Source organism: Sebastes fasciatus, chromosome 23 (assembly GCF_043250625.1).
Source record: "Sebastes fasciatus isolate fSebFas1 chromosome 23, fSebFas1.pri, whole genome shotgun sequence".
NCBI lineage: Eukaryota > Metazoa > Chordata > Actinopteri > Perciformes > Sebastidae > Sebastes > Sebastes fasciatus.
Window position 1 is genome coordinate 7,185,029 of NC_133817.1, and position 15,876 is coordinate 7,200,904.

A 15,876-nucleotide genomic window follows, 5' to 3' on the forward strand; every position below is an offset into this window, starting at 1 on the left:
TTAGCTTTGTATTAATTCCCTTATTTATTTAGTCTTCTGTTTATTTTTTTATTTTTAATTTGTATTTATTGTTATTAATTTTGAATGAATTTATTTATTTTTGCATTTGTTTTTTTTCATGTATTTTGCATTTTTTAAATTTATTTTAAAATTGTTTTTATGTTTTTATGTTTGTATTTATTTATTTATGTACTTACTCAACAATGTCATGTAAAACATATATTATATATGTATATATATATAATATATGTATATATATACTATATGTATATATATGTATGTATATATATATGTGTGTATATATGTGTATATATATGTGTATATATATGCATATATATATACATATATATATATGTTTATATATATGCATATATATATATATCTACATATGATGCTCAAAAAGATAGATTTTAGATGGGGTATTCCTTTAAAAGTCAGCCATGTTGGCGGCTGTTACTTTTTAGTGCAGTAGAAATTAAACAGTGTGACGTCTTCGTTTCCCCTTTGCTGTGTGTCACATGCGCAGACGTAGATCGTCTCTGAAAGAATGGAGGTAAACCATCTATTAGGTCAGGAGGACCCACACCCTTATAGTGCAGCGGAGGGAGAGGTCTTCGTTTCCGCTTAGTGTGTGTTCCCTGCGCAGACATAGATCGTCTATGGTAGGACCGTAGGACCCCCTCTGTATTAATGTTGCTCCCCCGTCACTCAGCGCTGCTCTGCGGTCAGTTTGGTGTCTTCTCCCGGCGAGTAGTAGCAGTAGTCATCCGCCGCCGATGCTCCGCCCCGGAGGTAGTTTTTCGCGGTAAAATCAACACACGAGACACACAGCAGCAGCAGCAGAGACACACTGAGTCCAGGTAAAACAACTTCTTACATGGTTAGTTTGTATAACCGTTAGCCGCTGTCAGTTAACTGTTCGCCGTGTTTAATACGCAGTTTGGCCGTTGGAGTTAGCTGCTAGGTGGCTAACAGGCTGGCTAACGTTAGCATAGATGAGTGGATGTGATCATGCTGACCAATAGGATAACCCAGGGGTCAGCAACATCCGGGCTCTTCAGCTCCTCTCCAGTGGCTCCATGTGGATTTATAAACATGGAAATTAATAACTGTTTTTTGTTTACATTTTCATTTTTATTTATCATTGTTGTATGTCTAATGTGTAGAGTATTAGGGCCACATTGAGGAAAAATAAATAAATCTGAGATTTCAAGAATAAAGTCATAAGTTTACATGAAAAAAAGTCTTAATATTATGATAATAAAGTCATTTAAGAGAAATTTTTTTGTAATATTATGAGAATAAAGTCATAATATTATGATAATAAAGACATTGGTTTAAGAGAAAAAATGTTGCAATATGAGAATAAAGTCATAACTTTACATGCAAAAAGTTGTAATATGAGAATAAAGTCATAAGTTTATGAGAAAAAAGTCATGAGAATAAAGTCATAAGTTTATGAGAAAAAGTCATAATATTATAAGAATAAAGTTATAAGTTTACGAGAAAAAAAGTTATGAGAATAGAGTCATAAGTTTATGAGAAAAAAGTCATATGAGAATAAAGTCATAAGTTTATGAGGGAAAAAAGTCACAATATTATAAGAATAAAGTTATAAGTTTATGAGGAAAAAAGTCATATTATAAGAATAAAGTCATAACTTTACATTAAAAAAGTTGTAATATGAGAATAAAGTCATAAGTTTATGAGAAAAAAGTCATAATATTATGAGAATAAAGTCATAAGTTTATGAGAAAAAGTCATAATATTATAAGAATAAAGTCATAAGTTTACGAGAAAAAAAGTTATGAGAATAGAGTCATAAGTTTATGAGAAAAAAGTCTTAATATTATGAGAATAAAGTCATAAGTTTATGAGGGAAAAAATCACAATATTATAAGAATAAAGTTATAAGTTTATGAGAAAAAAGTCATGAGAATAAAGTCATAAGTTTATGAGAAAAAGTCATAATATTATAAGAATAAAGTCATAACTTTACATGAAAAAAGTTGTAATATGAGAATAAAGTCATAAGTTTATGAGAAAAAAGTCATAATATTATGAGAATAAAGTCATAAGTTTAAGAGAATTTTTTTTGTAGTATTATGAGAATAATACCACACCATTTTTGCATGCAGAAATATCTGCAGATTACATCGTCAAGCAATTATATGTTAAAGATATCAAATCAAATCACCACTCCTAGCAGAACACCATACAGTGTATCATGAATTTAAGAAAAAAAGGGAAAGGAAAAAGAGTAAATATATTATTTATTTTATCACCAAGTTTTTCTTTTATCCCCTTTTATGTAATCTTCCATCAGTTGATAAAGTAAATAAATGTTTATTTAACCTTTAATCTTTCATATGCTAATTTTTCCGGACCTTTAATTAATTTATTTATATTGTCTCATTTTACTTTTTGTAGGCAGATATACCAATAAAAAGATAGATAGGCTGATTGATTGGTAGATTGATTGATTACAGCCTCCAGGCCTGTTGATGTTCATAAAGTTTAATTGAATAAACGTTTAAACACCTGTCTGACTACCTGTTCTCTCTCTGTTCTGCACTTGCTCAGTAGAGTCATGCTGTCCAACGTGGAAATCAAAGCCAAAGTGAGCGACCCAACGCTGTTCGCCGAGAAGGCCGCCAAGCTCAGCCAATCAGAGGGAACGATCATCGGACAGCACGACACCTTCTTCAACTGCCGCCATGGACGACTGAAGCTGCGAGACTTCATGGTACATATATACAGTTATATAGATACAAATAAACTGTCTATATATACAGATATATAGATAAACATATACAATCAATGATATTTTATTAACTATCGATAAGAGCGTCACATTTTGTTTCATCAGGTTCATTAGACAATCAATATCAGAACAAACGTTATTAAAAAAATAATATACAAAAATACTCTAGAGCAGGGGTGCACACACTTTTTCAGCATGCGAGCTACTTATAAAATGACCAAGTCAAAATGATCTACCTACTATAAAAATGCAAAACATATATTTATTTATAAATATATTGAGTATTCTTTATATGTACAATATATGTTGGTGTACCTTGCATAACTGCATGAACCCATATTGTACAATATAACTCTGTACATTTTTTGTCATTACCTTACTCTGATGACTTGCACTGAATGGAATCAGCCAGGGATGCATAGTCCGGACAGTAGCTGCTGATAGCCAGCCTCAAGCACACTTCCAAATGATCATCAGTCAAGGTGGAATGGTATTTGGACTTAATAATCTTCATGTGGGAAAAGGCTGACTCGCATTAATAAGTGGAGCCGAATAATGCAGTCAAGGAGGTAGCACATTTCCTCATGTTGGGGTACTTTTCCTCTGTGAGTAAGTTCCAGAACTGTCCATGAGCCCTGGACTGAATGTCAGCTTGTAGTGTCAAAATATCATCCTCTACTCCAGATGAGTTCAGGTGAAACAGTGTTGCAATTTGTTGGCTGACGTCTATTTTTAAAAAAAATAATTTTTTTTTTTTTTTTTTTTTTTTTTTTTTAAAATGCCATGCGATCTACCCACACTACCTTCGCGATCGACCGGTAGATCGCGATCGACGTATTGGGCACCCCTGCTCTAGAGCAACGCTTACTAGAAATATAATTGTGAAAATAAATAAATAAAATGAAGACAAACAACAAAAATGTAACAAAAAAATGCATATATAAAATATACATTAAGCAAAAATTAACATACAAATTACATAAGATACAAAATCATAAAAAAAACCAAATAAAAATTACAAATAGAATAAACATTAATATTACATAAGAAATACAAAGTCATAATAGATTTTAAAAAACAAGAACAAAGTAATATTCTCTGAATACACCATATCTTGTTCCCAGGTATAAAACTGACTCACTGGTTGTTTGTTTGTTAGAACGAGGCAGGTCAGCTGATCTTCTACGAGCGTCCGGACACCGATGGACCCAAACTGTCCCGTTACTCCATCAGTCCGACCAGCGACCCGTCAAGTCTCCGGGTAAAACACTAAACAACATTTGATATACAATACAACCGCCATATACCGCCATTTATGCAGGTTAATAACTGTCTATGTGTGTGTGCGCAGGCGGTGCTGTCAGACGCTCTTGGGGTTAAAGGTGAGGTGCGGAAGGAGCGACGGCTGTTTCTGATTGGTCAGACCAGAGTTCACCTGGACACAGTGGAGGGGCTGGGGAACTACATGGAGCTGGAGGTCAGCACACACACACACACACACACACACACACACACACACACACACGAACACCTGAACACACAAACACCTGAACACACAAACAGTTTATTGTCTTTCGTAAAGCAAAAATTAAATCAAACATTTCTGGTTTCAGCCTCTTAAATGTGATGTTTTGCTGCTTTATTGATTGATTTGATTTATTTTATATTATTATAAATTTTAAATTCTTTATTTTAAGACGGTTGGTCGACAAAAAAACTATTTTGTGACTTTTTATCGACTAAACAATTAATTGAAAACATAAAATAAAAAATGTCTCCCCCTCAGAGGCTGACGTTGCCTTCCAGGATATAGTGTTCTTACAGGGTTAAATATTATAATGTGTATTATATAATAAGCTGAAATGTCATTTTTATGAAAGCACATTATATGATCAAAGGAAGAAAGTCATGTTAATTTTTGTCTGGTAGTTATGAAACCTTTTTTGTATCGTAATTGTAATATCTGAGTCGTGCAATTAGGAGAAATGATCTCCTAATTATGATAAGAAAGTATATGTAATAATTATGGGATATGATCCCATAATTATCAGTAAATTATCTCATAATTGTCTAATTTTGTCTGGGAGAGATGGCGTCAACACAAGTCCCTGGTGAACTATAAATGGGGGACATTACAAAACCACGACTAGCATCTTAAACCCACAAAGACGCCCAGACAACTCTGATATAATCAGATTTTATTTCCTACTTTGTTGGAGGTATTGTGTTGTGTCACACCTCCGCGGCTGGGCGTAGCGTCCACGGTTGTGTCTTCGCAACGCTGTGGCTGACGCCGACTCCGTACAACGTTTTGTTGTGACGGTATTTGAAGATATTGTATTGAAAGAGATATTCCCCAGAGGAGCAGACAGCACAGAGAGGAGTCCAGACAGAAAACAAACAGGTGCGATTAAATGTGTGATGAACAAAATTGATCCAGTAAACGTAAACTGATCGACTGAATAACCTGTGTGTTTGTTTGTTTGTTTGTTCAGGTGGTGATGCGTCCAGAGCAGACCGTTGAAGACGGACAGAAGGTACGTTTGACCTTTATGAACATTAGCAGCGTTGCTTACGGATGGTGATAAATAATGACTTGTTACACCACTATTAAATAGCAAAGTTTACTTTATATTTCCCTGCACAAACACATCAACATTCATGTCTTAAAGAGTTTAATTTGACCTGTTTTGTGTATTTTTTTTAAGGTTGCCGAGGATCTGATGGTGAAGTTGGGTGTCTCAAAGGAGAGTCTGGTGATGGGAGCGTACATGGACCTGATACTGAAGGGACACTAAGAGACATAAAACAAACGCACTTCTGGAGACGGAGCAGAGAGCAGGATGTAGTAATCAGAATGAAACACTGATAAATAACAAACTAAACTCTTCACTACTGTAAAAACATCCTGTATTTAGATGTGGTACAGTTATCAGAATTGTCTCTAACCACAATAATCTGTAGTATTTTCACTGCAATCAGATGATCAGTATACTGTTTAAAATAGAATCTGATCTGTTAACTTAGTATTGTATTTGTATAAAAAAATTATGTGGAAGGAGACATTTTGAAAATATCCTTTTCTTTTCTAAATAAATGAACTCAAACAGAGACGGTTTATGTGTGAATGGATTTAAACAGCTGACAGTGGTAGCACAAATAATTAAATTTATATAGCACACTTATAAACGACAAAAAAAAATTAATCTCAAGGTGCTTCACATAAAGGGTAAAACAATCATAAAACAACATTAAAAATTACACACAAGAACCATGTGAAAGCTCTAAAATAGAAATAAAATTATAGACAAAATAATTTGGGACCAAAATTAAAAAGTAAAATAATTTAAGTCAGTTTTAAAAAAGATTAATTTAAACTAAACTGGCAATATTTGTTTACCTTAAAGTTACTACAAGGAACTTTCATTTTGTGTTTGGACAAAAACGGTAGTGTTTCCATGAGCACCATTGCCTCGTGTCGTAAAGATTTGCAGCTGCCAGACTCCCTTTAGAAAACCTCTCATTATACCGCAGCAGGGTCTGACAGTCGGCCCCGCTCAGTCCTGGTTCTGGTTCTGGTTCTCCCCATAGACATAGGTCAGGCATTGCTGCTGTAACGGAAAACTGGATTTGATATTGTGATTTTGTGATTTAATGAATAAAGTAAGAAAGCTGTACTAATTCATTCAATCATATATTTATTTTCTAAGGGTTTTGTCACTTTTGATATTCTATAAAAATCAGTAAAATGATCAGCTCTGGATTTCAGGGACAATATGTAATTATAATAATTATAAATCAAATTTATACAGTGCTTTCAAACATGCTTTAGATAATAAAAATCATGATCAAATATATATAACAGATGGTGAAATTGCTGGTGGTTTGGGGTTACGGAGTTTGTTCCTTTGGTTTTGTAACAGCCTCACATTAATACTCTGTCACCTGAACACACCTCAGATACACATGTTAAACAGGGTTTTAATCTCCCGCAGGTGGATGGTTGCTATGGTAACTAGCCAGTCAGTCATTAGTCGAGCGTTCAGCCTGAAATTAAAATGTAAATCCCAAAATACAGATCCAACAGTGCTGAAAAATCATAAAAAAAATTAATAATAATAAACTTGATTTATACAGCAGTTTTCAAATAAAGTGCTTAACATTACAGAACTGCAATATCATAAAAATTATAATAACATACCCAACAATAATATAAGTTAAAAGCAATAATAATAAAACAGATGAGAGATCTAGGAAATTAAACATTGTGTTAGAAAAGAGGAATCAGGTTTGATTTAATCTGCTGCTGCGTCTGTCTCTTATAACGCACATTTTATTTCTGTTCCAATAAAAATAATAATTACAAATAATATATAATACATAATTATAAAAAACATTTTACCTGCAGCTTGTAAAGTTCAGTGTTCTGTTTTTTTTTTAATTTATTTATTTTTGTTGGTTAGAGATCAGCTGGTGAAGGTTTGGTTACCAGATTTAGACCCAGATTTAGTAGAGGCTCCTTCAGTCCAGCAGAGGTCGCTGTAACTCTACAACAGACACTAAAACAGCTGATTTCAGACTGTTTGTATCATAAAGTAAAACTTTATTTATCTCAGAGGGAAATTGTTGTGCAGCAGTTGCAGTACAAAGTAGGAAATAGTGCAAATATATCAATAAATTGAAATCCAAAATATACATTATTATTATTATAGTAAGTATTAAAAGTTTAAATGTCATTTATAAAGGTCTTAAATATGTTTTTGTATGTGATTATAGCTCAAACTTGCTCTCTAGTTTATAACTGCAAACAAATACACCTGCGTCACAGGTTGGCAGTAACTTAAATTTAATGTAATCAGCCAGTCAGAATCAAGAATTCTAGGTGGTCTGCTGGACTGCTAGTACAACATAAAGTTACATATGAAGATTAAATATGAGTATTGATGGATTAGACTCTCGTCTGTATGGTTGTTGTGGTCGTTTTTGAAAAGGAATTAAAAGAATGTACATAAACTGTATACAAGAAGTGGACGTAGTCACTGACGTCACCCATTGGTTTGTGGACTATGGTTTTGAAGCCTCAAGTTTGCCATCTTGGTATTTGGTCGTCGCCAACTTGGTTTTTGGCTGTCGCCATCTTGGGTTTTGTCCGTCGCCATCTTGTCCATCACCATCTTGTTTTTTTGCCGTTGCCCTCTTGGTTTTTGTCCGTCGGCGTCTTGGTTTTTTGTCCATTGGCACCTTTTTTTTTGTGGGCCGTTACCATCTTGGTTTTTGGGTCATCGCCATCTTGGTTTTTGGCCGTTGCCATCTTGGTTTTTGGCCGTTGCCATCTTGGTTTTTGGCTGTTGCTATATTTGTTTTTTGGCCGTCACCATCATAGTTTTTGTTTGTCGCCATCTTGGTTTTTGGCCGTAGCCACACATTAAAGCATCCCCTGCTTTATGGTCTATTTGACTCTAAATGGAACCATAATTTACTAAATGAACATCATGCTGTATTGAAGAAGACTTGAAACTAGCGATTGAGACCATAAACTCATGTTTACAATGTTTACTGAGGTAATAAATCAAGTGAGAAGTAGGCTCATTTTCTCATAGACTTCTATACGATCAGACGTCTTTCTGCAACCAGAGGAGTCGCCCCCTGCTGGCTGTTAGAAAGAATGAAGTTTTAAAGCACTTCATCATTTGCTTCACTTCTCAGGACCGGAGGTTGAACACTGGAAGTAGATATAGTATTAAATCCTTTAATCCTTTAAAAATGTGGTTTTATTAGCATTGTTGGTTTAAAGTTTACCCTCTCTGTAAGTGTCTTTGAGCCTTTTTCTTTTGTCACTGCCTGAGTTTGAGCAGCCAGTCGGCTTTTTCTATCCATTGATAACATTCAGGCTCCATCTGGTCTCTCTGTTGTCTCAGTTCATTCAGAAATAAACAGATTTGGGTCATTTTCTTTCAGTTACAGTTGGCGTCGTCGTCAGCAGATCTTTAGAGGAGGGAAGCCAGAGATTAGAGGTTTATTTACTGCTGATGACTCATCCATCAAGTGTGATCACCATTGTTTGCTTCATATATACAGATGTAGTGACAGTTCAAACAAACAGCGGTGACATCCGGCTGAACTTTTCAAGCCACATAAATAACTGACAAACAGTTTGTTGTGATCGAGACTTCAACACAAGCTTCAGAATAACTAATTATCAGATGACAGTTTGTTTTATCGGTTCGTAATCTCGACATAAAAAGATTCAAGACTGTTTATACTCACCGCTTTCATCAAATTAAAGCTTGATAGGTCGGCATCAATACATAAATAAAACATCCTCCTTTTTAAGTCCTAGTCATTGGTCCCTGAGTGTTTCCATCAAAATACAAGTAAAAGTCCCGCATTCAAAATGTTACTTCAGAGCTTCAGAGGAGCTGATGGAGGATTTATCATTTGGACAGAGCCAGGCTAGCAGTATCCCTCTGCTTTCAGTCTTTATGCTAAGCTAAGCTTAGCTCTCTCCTGGCTTTAGCTTCATATTTACTGCACGTGAAAGTGGTATCTATCTTCCAGTGGTGGAATGTAACTAAGTACTGTATTTAAGTACACATTTTAAGTACTTGTACTTTACTTTCTTGTCATGCCTCTTCATGCTTCTAATCCACTACATGCAAAAAGTAACTACAGCTCTTAAAGGGCGAGTCCATTTACGTTCTTTTGTGGGGTTTTCAAATGGAAACGCCCACTCAGCTGTTAGCAAAAAGCAGTGACGGTTAGGTGACGGGTAGGTTAGCACAGTAAGCTAATCAATAAGGTTATGAATAATGTGAATGCTAGCTCTAGCTGAGTTGATGTTAGCTGTGCTAAGTTTGGAAATAACAGTTTTGGACATTACCAAAGTTTTTTTTTGTTTTTTTTGTTTCAGTAGTTATGTTGCCTAAACATAACTGCGGACGTTACCGTAGTTTTGTTTCCGTAGTTTTGTTTCCGTAGTTTTGTTGCCATAGTTTTGTTGCCTAAACATAACTGCGGACATTACCGTAGTATTGTTTCCGTAGTTTTGTTGTCTAAACATAACTACGGACATTACTGTAGTTTTGTTTCCGTAGTTTTGTTGCCTAAACATAACTGCGGACATAACCGTAGTTTTGTTTTCGTAGTTTTGTTTCTGTAGTTTTGTTGCTTAAGCATAAATGCGGACGTTACCATAGTTTTGTTGCCTGAACATAACTGTGGATGTTAACGTAGTTTTGTTGCCTAAACATAACTGCAGACATTACTGTAGTTTTGTTTCCGTAGTTTTGTTGTCTAAACATAACTGCGGACATAACCGTAGTTTTGTTTTCGTAGTTTTGTTTCTGTAGTTTTGTTGCTTAAGCATAACTGCGGACATTACCATAGTTTTGTTGCTGTAGTTTTGTTGCCTAAACATAACTGCAGACATTACTGTAGTTTTGTTTCCGTAGTTTTGTTGTCTAAACATAACTGCGGACATAACCGTAGTTTTGTTTTCGTAGTTTTGTTTCTGTAGTTTTGTTGCTTAAGCATAACTGCGGACATTACCATAGTTTTGTTGCTGTAGTTTTGTTGCCTAAACATAACTGCGGACGATACCGTAGTTTTGTTCTGTAGTTTTGTTTCCGTAGTTTTGTTTCCGTAGTTTTGTTGCCGTAGTTTTGTTGCCTAAACATAACTGCGGACATTACCGTAGTATTGTTTCCGTAGTTTTGTTGCCTAAACATAACCACGGACATTATTGTAGTTTTGTTTCCGTAGTTTTGTTGCCTAAACATAACTGCGGACATAAACGTAGTTTTGTTTTCGTAGTTTTGTTTCTGTAGTTTTGTTGCTTAAGCATAACGGCGGACGTTACCACAGTTTTGTTGCCTGAACATAACTGCGGATGTTAACGTAGTTTTGTTGCCTAAACATAACTGCGGATGTTAACGTAGTTTTGTTGCCTAAACATAACTGCGGACATAACCGCAGTTTTGTTTTCGTAGTTTTGTTTCTGTAGTTTTGTTGCTTAAGCATAACTTCGGACGTTACAGTAGTTTTGTTGCCTGAACATAACTGCAGACGTTACTGTAGTTTTGTTTTCGTAGTTTTGTTTTTTGTAGTTTTGTTGCCTAAACATTACTGCAGACGTTACCGTAGCTTTGTTTTCGTAGCTTTGTTTTCATAGTTTTGTTGCCTGAACATAACTGCAGACGTTACTGTAGTTTTGTTTTCGTAGCTTTGTTTTCGTAGTTTTGTTGCCTAAACATAACTGCAGACGTTACCGTAGCTTTGTTTTCATAGTTTTGTTGCCTGAACATAACTGCGGATGTTACCGTAGTTTTGTTTCCTAAACATAACTGAAGACGTTACCGTATTTTTTTAACCGTATTTTTTTTTTATCGTTTTTTTTTTTATCGTAGTTTTGTTGCCTAAACATAACTACAGACATTACCATAGTTGCGTGACGTAAAAATGATACGTGGAATATCTTTCTAATATCGTGCTATTTATATGCCTTCCCTTGAGATCCGGTTGATGTTTACATAATTAAGTGTTTGGTGTCTAAAAGTGGCTTTTTATGGCTCCTTTAAAGCTGAACCATCAGTCAGTTATTAGCATGTATACTGGTGTGTTTACTGGTGCGTGTACTGGTGCGTGTACTGGTGCGTATACTGGTGCGTATACTGGTCTGTATACTGGTGCGTATACTGGTCTGTAATACTGGTGTGTATACTGGTCTGTATAACATAGAAGCAGTGCTGTGAGTGGAGCAGCTGTATAGCGCTCTCAGTGAGTGACTTCACATGTGGAAAACACCCTCTTCATCTCCTAGCGGGGAGGTCATGTGACTCCTGCTGCCACGTGGCGCTCTGATTGGTCGATCCCCACTTTTATATAAATATATATATATTTTAAAAACATGTCTTTACATGTAAAACGTTCGGTGCTAATCTCCATCATCATCATCATCATCATCATGCACCAGGGCTCGTCATCATTGGCCAGTGATGATGATGATGAGGATGCTGATTTTTTTTGCTATTGCATCGTTGCCATGGCGACGGGGCCGCTCCTCCACGCCCACGCTGCTCACCCTCTCTCTTCCTCTCTCGCTCGCTCTCTAGCGAGCGAGAGAGAGAGAGAGAGGTGTGTTTTTAACCCACGCATTAGAGTGGGAGACAACGTGCACACTCACACGTGCACGCACACACACACACACACACACTCGTATGCTCAGAGTGTGTGTCATGCTATCAGTGTGGGGGCTGAACCGACCAGCCTTCCACTCATCCTGCCTCTCCCTCTCTCTCTCCCTCCTCTTCATCTTCTTCTCTCTCTCTTTCCGTCTCCAGATACACCTCCTCCTCCTCTTCTTCTTCCTCTTCTTCCTCTTCTTCTTCTTATTCTTCTTTTTCTTCTTCTTCTTTCCATCATCCATCATCTCTCTCCTCTTCCTCTCTCCTCTTCATCAGTCCTTCCTTTTCTTTTCAGTTCATCATCATGGAGAACGAGTCGGTGATCTTCTGGGTGAGTCTCTCTCTCTCTGCAGCGCTGTGTGTGTTTAATGTGTGTGTGTGATTTGATGCATGTGTGTGTGTGTGTTTGGCTCATGTTGTGTCGGTATGTGTGTGTGTGTTTGGCTCATGTTGTGTCGGTATGTGTGTGTGAGTGTGTGTTTAATATGTGTTTAATGTGTGTGTGTGTGTGTCACTTGCTGCCGGTCTGTAACTTTAAAAGTCGTGACTGATTTTTCTTTACACTTCACCTTTTTTTACCTGTCGTCATCCTTTCATCTCGTCCTTTCGTGTCCTTATTTCCTCTCTTCATTTCCTTGCCTCCTCTCCTCCCTTCCTTTCCTTTCCTTCTATCTGCATTCCTTCCCTCTCTCCTGTCCTCGCTCGACTTGTTCTTCCTCATTCATTTCTTCTGTCCTTTCCTTCATCTCGTCGTTTTTCGTTTTCTCCGTCTGTCCCGTCATCTCATTTCCTCATCCCTCACTTGCTCCCTTGCCTCCTTTCCTTTCCTCTTCCTGTCATCTCCTTCACTCATCCCTTATTTCCTTCCTTGCCGTGCTTCTTTCCTTTCTTCCCTTTCCTTCTCTCCAATCTTCATTCTTTTCCTCGCCTACTTTCCTTGCCTCCTTTCGTCCATTCCTTTCCTCCTCCCATCATCTCCTTCCCTCTTCCCACATTTCCTTCCTTGCCTCCTCTCTTCATTTCATTCCCTCCTCTCCCTCCAGTCATCTCTTATATCCTTTATCTCCTTTCCTCATTTCCTTGCCTCCATTCCTCTCTTCCTTTCCTTTCCTTCTCCCCTATCTGCACTCCTTCCCTCTTTTCTTTGTCTGCCTCCTTTCCTTGCCTCCTCTCCTCTCTTCCTTTCCTTTCCTCTTCATGTCATGTCCTTCCCTCATCCCTCATTTCCTTCCTTGCCTTGCCTCCTCTGTCCTTTTCCTTCCCTTCTCTCCTATCTGCATTCCTTCCCTCTTTTCCTTGCCTATTTTCCTTCGCTATTCCTCTTCCTCCTCTCCCTACATTCATCTCGCCTATCCTTTCTTTATCTCCTTTCCTCATTTCCTTGCCTCCTCTTCTCTCTTCCTTTCCTTTCCTTTCATTTCTTCTGTCCTTTCCTTCATCTCGTCTTTTTTGTTTTCTCCCTCTGTCCCGTCATCTCCTTCCGTCAACCCTCATTTGCTTCTTTGCCTCCTTTTCTTTCTTTTTCCCGTCATCTCCTTCCCTCATCCCTCATTTCCTTGTTTGCCTTCTGACCTTACATGGCCTACTTCCATCCTCTCCACTTTCTCCTATCTCCTATGCTTCCCTTCCTTTACTCTCCTAGTCTACTCTATCCTTCTTTCGTTTTCCTTCCTCTCCTCTTCTTCTATCTCCACTTGTTTCTTTTCTCTTTTATCCTCTTCCTCTCTTCCTGTTCTTTTTTTCCACTTTCCATGCCTCCTTTCCTTCCTTTCATCCCTCTTTCCTTTACCTCCCATCTTTTATTTATTTCCTCCTTCATCTCCTTTTAAATTCCTTCCCTCCTTTGCGTCTCTCTTCCTCTTCCTCTCCTTTTCCTGCTGTGCTCTCTTTCTCTCATTGCTTTTCCATCCCTCCTTTCCTCCCGTCTCTCTCTCTCTGAGGGTCGTCTTTTTATTTCCTGTTTCCTTCATCATCACTTTACCGTCCTCAGTGTGTGTGTGTGTGTGTGTGTGTGTGTGTGTGTGTGTGTGTTATGTAATCTCAGCAGTGTGTAGGCCGTAGTCTCAGACCGTCTATCTAAAGGGATGATCTGCCTCAAACACTTCAAACAGGAAGTGGATCTTCTTCTTCTTCTTCTTCTTCTTCTTCTTCTTCTTCTTCTTCTTCTTCTTCTAATTCTTCTTCTTCTTCTGCAGCGCTCACACTCTTTAACATCACCGGGTTGTCATGGCAACGTGTTAAGCCCAGCTCTGGGACTGCATGCGTGCGTCGATGGTCAGAGGTTAAACTGCATCGCTGGCTGAATCAACAGAGAGCGATCAGCTGAATCTGCAACTCCTCTCGGCTTTATGCAGCTTCATATTTATCAACTTTACTGTTCTGGTTCACTTTCAGTGCTCTCATAGCGTCAATTTCAGAGGTAAAGCTGTAATAAAACCCGACTGTTCACGACCTGCTCAGCAGCAAACAGCAGACAGACCCAGTTAGAGACTAACTGGTGAACATAGAGACAGATATTTCCCTCAGGAGTAAAAAACTGTGGACTACAGAACCTGCCAAAATCAAAAATAAATGAATGACTCGATAAATAAATAAGTAAGTAAATAAAATAAATGATAAAATAAATAAATAAATTAAAAATTTGATAAAAATAAATACATGAATAAATAAAAGGGAAAATTAAAACAGAAATATCAATTTATGTCACATTTTATCAATTACTTAATGGCTACCTTTTTTTGTAATATATTTAATGACATTTATTTATTTATCGAGTCGTGTATGAATAAATATTTCATAAAATTTAGCACATATGCATTTATTTATATTTTTTATTTATGTTTGCATTTATTTTTTAGTCATTTTTTATTTATCTTTAAATATACTGTATGTATTAATTTATGTATTTATGCATTTATTTTTTATTTATTTCTGCATGATTTTCCCTTCACTATTACCCCTTATAATTAATTACTGGCTACATTATTTTTTGCTATATTTAATGAAATATTTATTTATTTATCGAGTCATTTATTAATAAATATGTCACTAAATATAGCGAATATGCATTTATATATTATTCCATACAAAACAGCTAATAGAGAGAAAATATTGGACTGACATTCATCAGGTGACACAAAGACTCAAAACACAAAGGAATAACCTTTTGTAAGATATAATAAGAACCGTTGTATGAGGATATGTTGTTCTGGTACACGGCCCGCGGTGCTGTGGCGAAACCGAAATGTGACTCATGTGGACGCCGCTGTTGTTGTCCAGCTTAAATGTTGTCAGTAATGATTATTTCAGCCCCTAGGTGGCGCTGACTGGGCTTCAGTTCTTGTTCTAATGCCAGGAGAAAGAAACTGAATAGATCCGCCTCGGTTTTTAGTTTTTAGGTTCCAACCGATGTGAGAAACTTGACAAGATAAAGTGTGTGTGAGTGCGTGACATGATAATGCAGTGTGTGTTATCAGCTCCTGCCATTGGTTACCATGGTAATGGCCAACGGAGCTACAGTTTCAGGACACACAGACATCGTGTTCACACCTCACAATGAAATGCTTCTCTGTGATCTGACCACAACTGGACGGCTTCAGATGTGCTTTCACACCTGGACCGTGTTCATCAGGATCAGATGGTTCACATTCAGTGTGAATACATGATGTTTGATAATGCAGTCACACGATTCCTCAACTTCACTGCATCATAGAAAGAGCCGGAGAACAACTCGAGATTTAATATTCACCAATTAAGTTCAATTACGTAGGAGCAGTCTCAGGCTCCCTCCAACAATGCTCATTAAATATGTATAAAATAAGAAAAAGATCACGCAACTAAAAACAAAATGAAATATTGCAAGTCATTATTAACCCTTATTTGCATAATGAGGTAGAAATGCATAAAGAAATGTAAAAAGAAAAGAATACA

General features: G+C 36.8%; 2 protein-coding genes across 15 annotated transcripts in view; both read left to right on the forward strand.

Moving 5' to 3' along the window:
* The first annotated feature begins 526 nt into the window (after positions 1-526).
* Positions 527-5,875, forward strand: LOC141761806 (uncharacterized). Of its 7 annotated transcripts, none has more exons than XM_074625432.1 (7): positions 527-860; positions 2,584-2,746; positions 3,924-4,025; positions 4,116-4,241; positions 5,125-5,168; positions 5,260-5,301; positions 5,473-5,875. In XM_074625432.1, exons 1-6 carry the CDS (start codon positions 691-693, stop codon positions 5,264-5,266), a joined length of 612 nt encoding a protein of 203 aa, XP_074481533.1. In that variant the 5' UTR covers positions 527-690; the 3' UTR covers positions 5,267-5,301; positions 5,473-5,875. The 7 variants fall into 7 exon arrangements, with proteins under 7 accessions (XP_074481533.1, XP_074481527.1, XP_074481532.1 ...); XM_074625426.1 differs by having other exon boundaries at positions 5,133-5,168; XM_074625427.1 differs by having other exon boundaries at positions 528-860; positions 2,587-2,746; positions 5,133-5,168.
* Positions 5,876-11,894: 6,019 nt separating this feature from the next.
* shank3b (SH3 and multiple ankyrin repeat domains 3b) overlaps positions 11,895-15,876 on the forward strand; it is a 37,826-nt gene continuing 33,844 nt past the window's right edge. For 2 of the 8 annotated variants that reach the window (XM_074625887.1, XM_074625888.1), the window contains exon 1: positions 11,896-12,277. The gene's annotated coding sequence lies outside the window, so the exon portion shown is untranslated. Of the gene's footprint in view, positions 12,278-15,876 lie in introns of all 8 variants that reach the window. The other 6 variants (XM_074625884.1, XM_074625883.1, XM_074625889.1 and 3 more) reach the window with 5 other exon arrangements.

What these genes read in the sequence shown, in the direction of transcription:
- LOC141761806 (XM_074625426.1), top strand. Translation starts at nt 691, where the DNA reads ATGTTGCTCCCCCGTCACTCAGCGCTGCTCTGCGGTCAGTTTGGTGTC. An exon ending in GCGACCCGTCAAGTCTCCGG is followed by an intron (nt 4,026 to 4,115) that starts GTAAAACACTAA and finishes GTGTGTGCGCAG; the next exon opens with GCGGTGCTGTCAGACGCTCT. An exon ending in CCGTTGAAGACGGACAGAAG is followed by an intron (nt 5,302 to 5,472) that starts GTACGTTTGACC and finishes ATTTTTTTTAAG; the next exon opens with GTTGCCGAGGATCTGATGGT.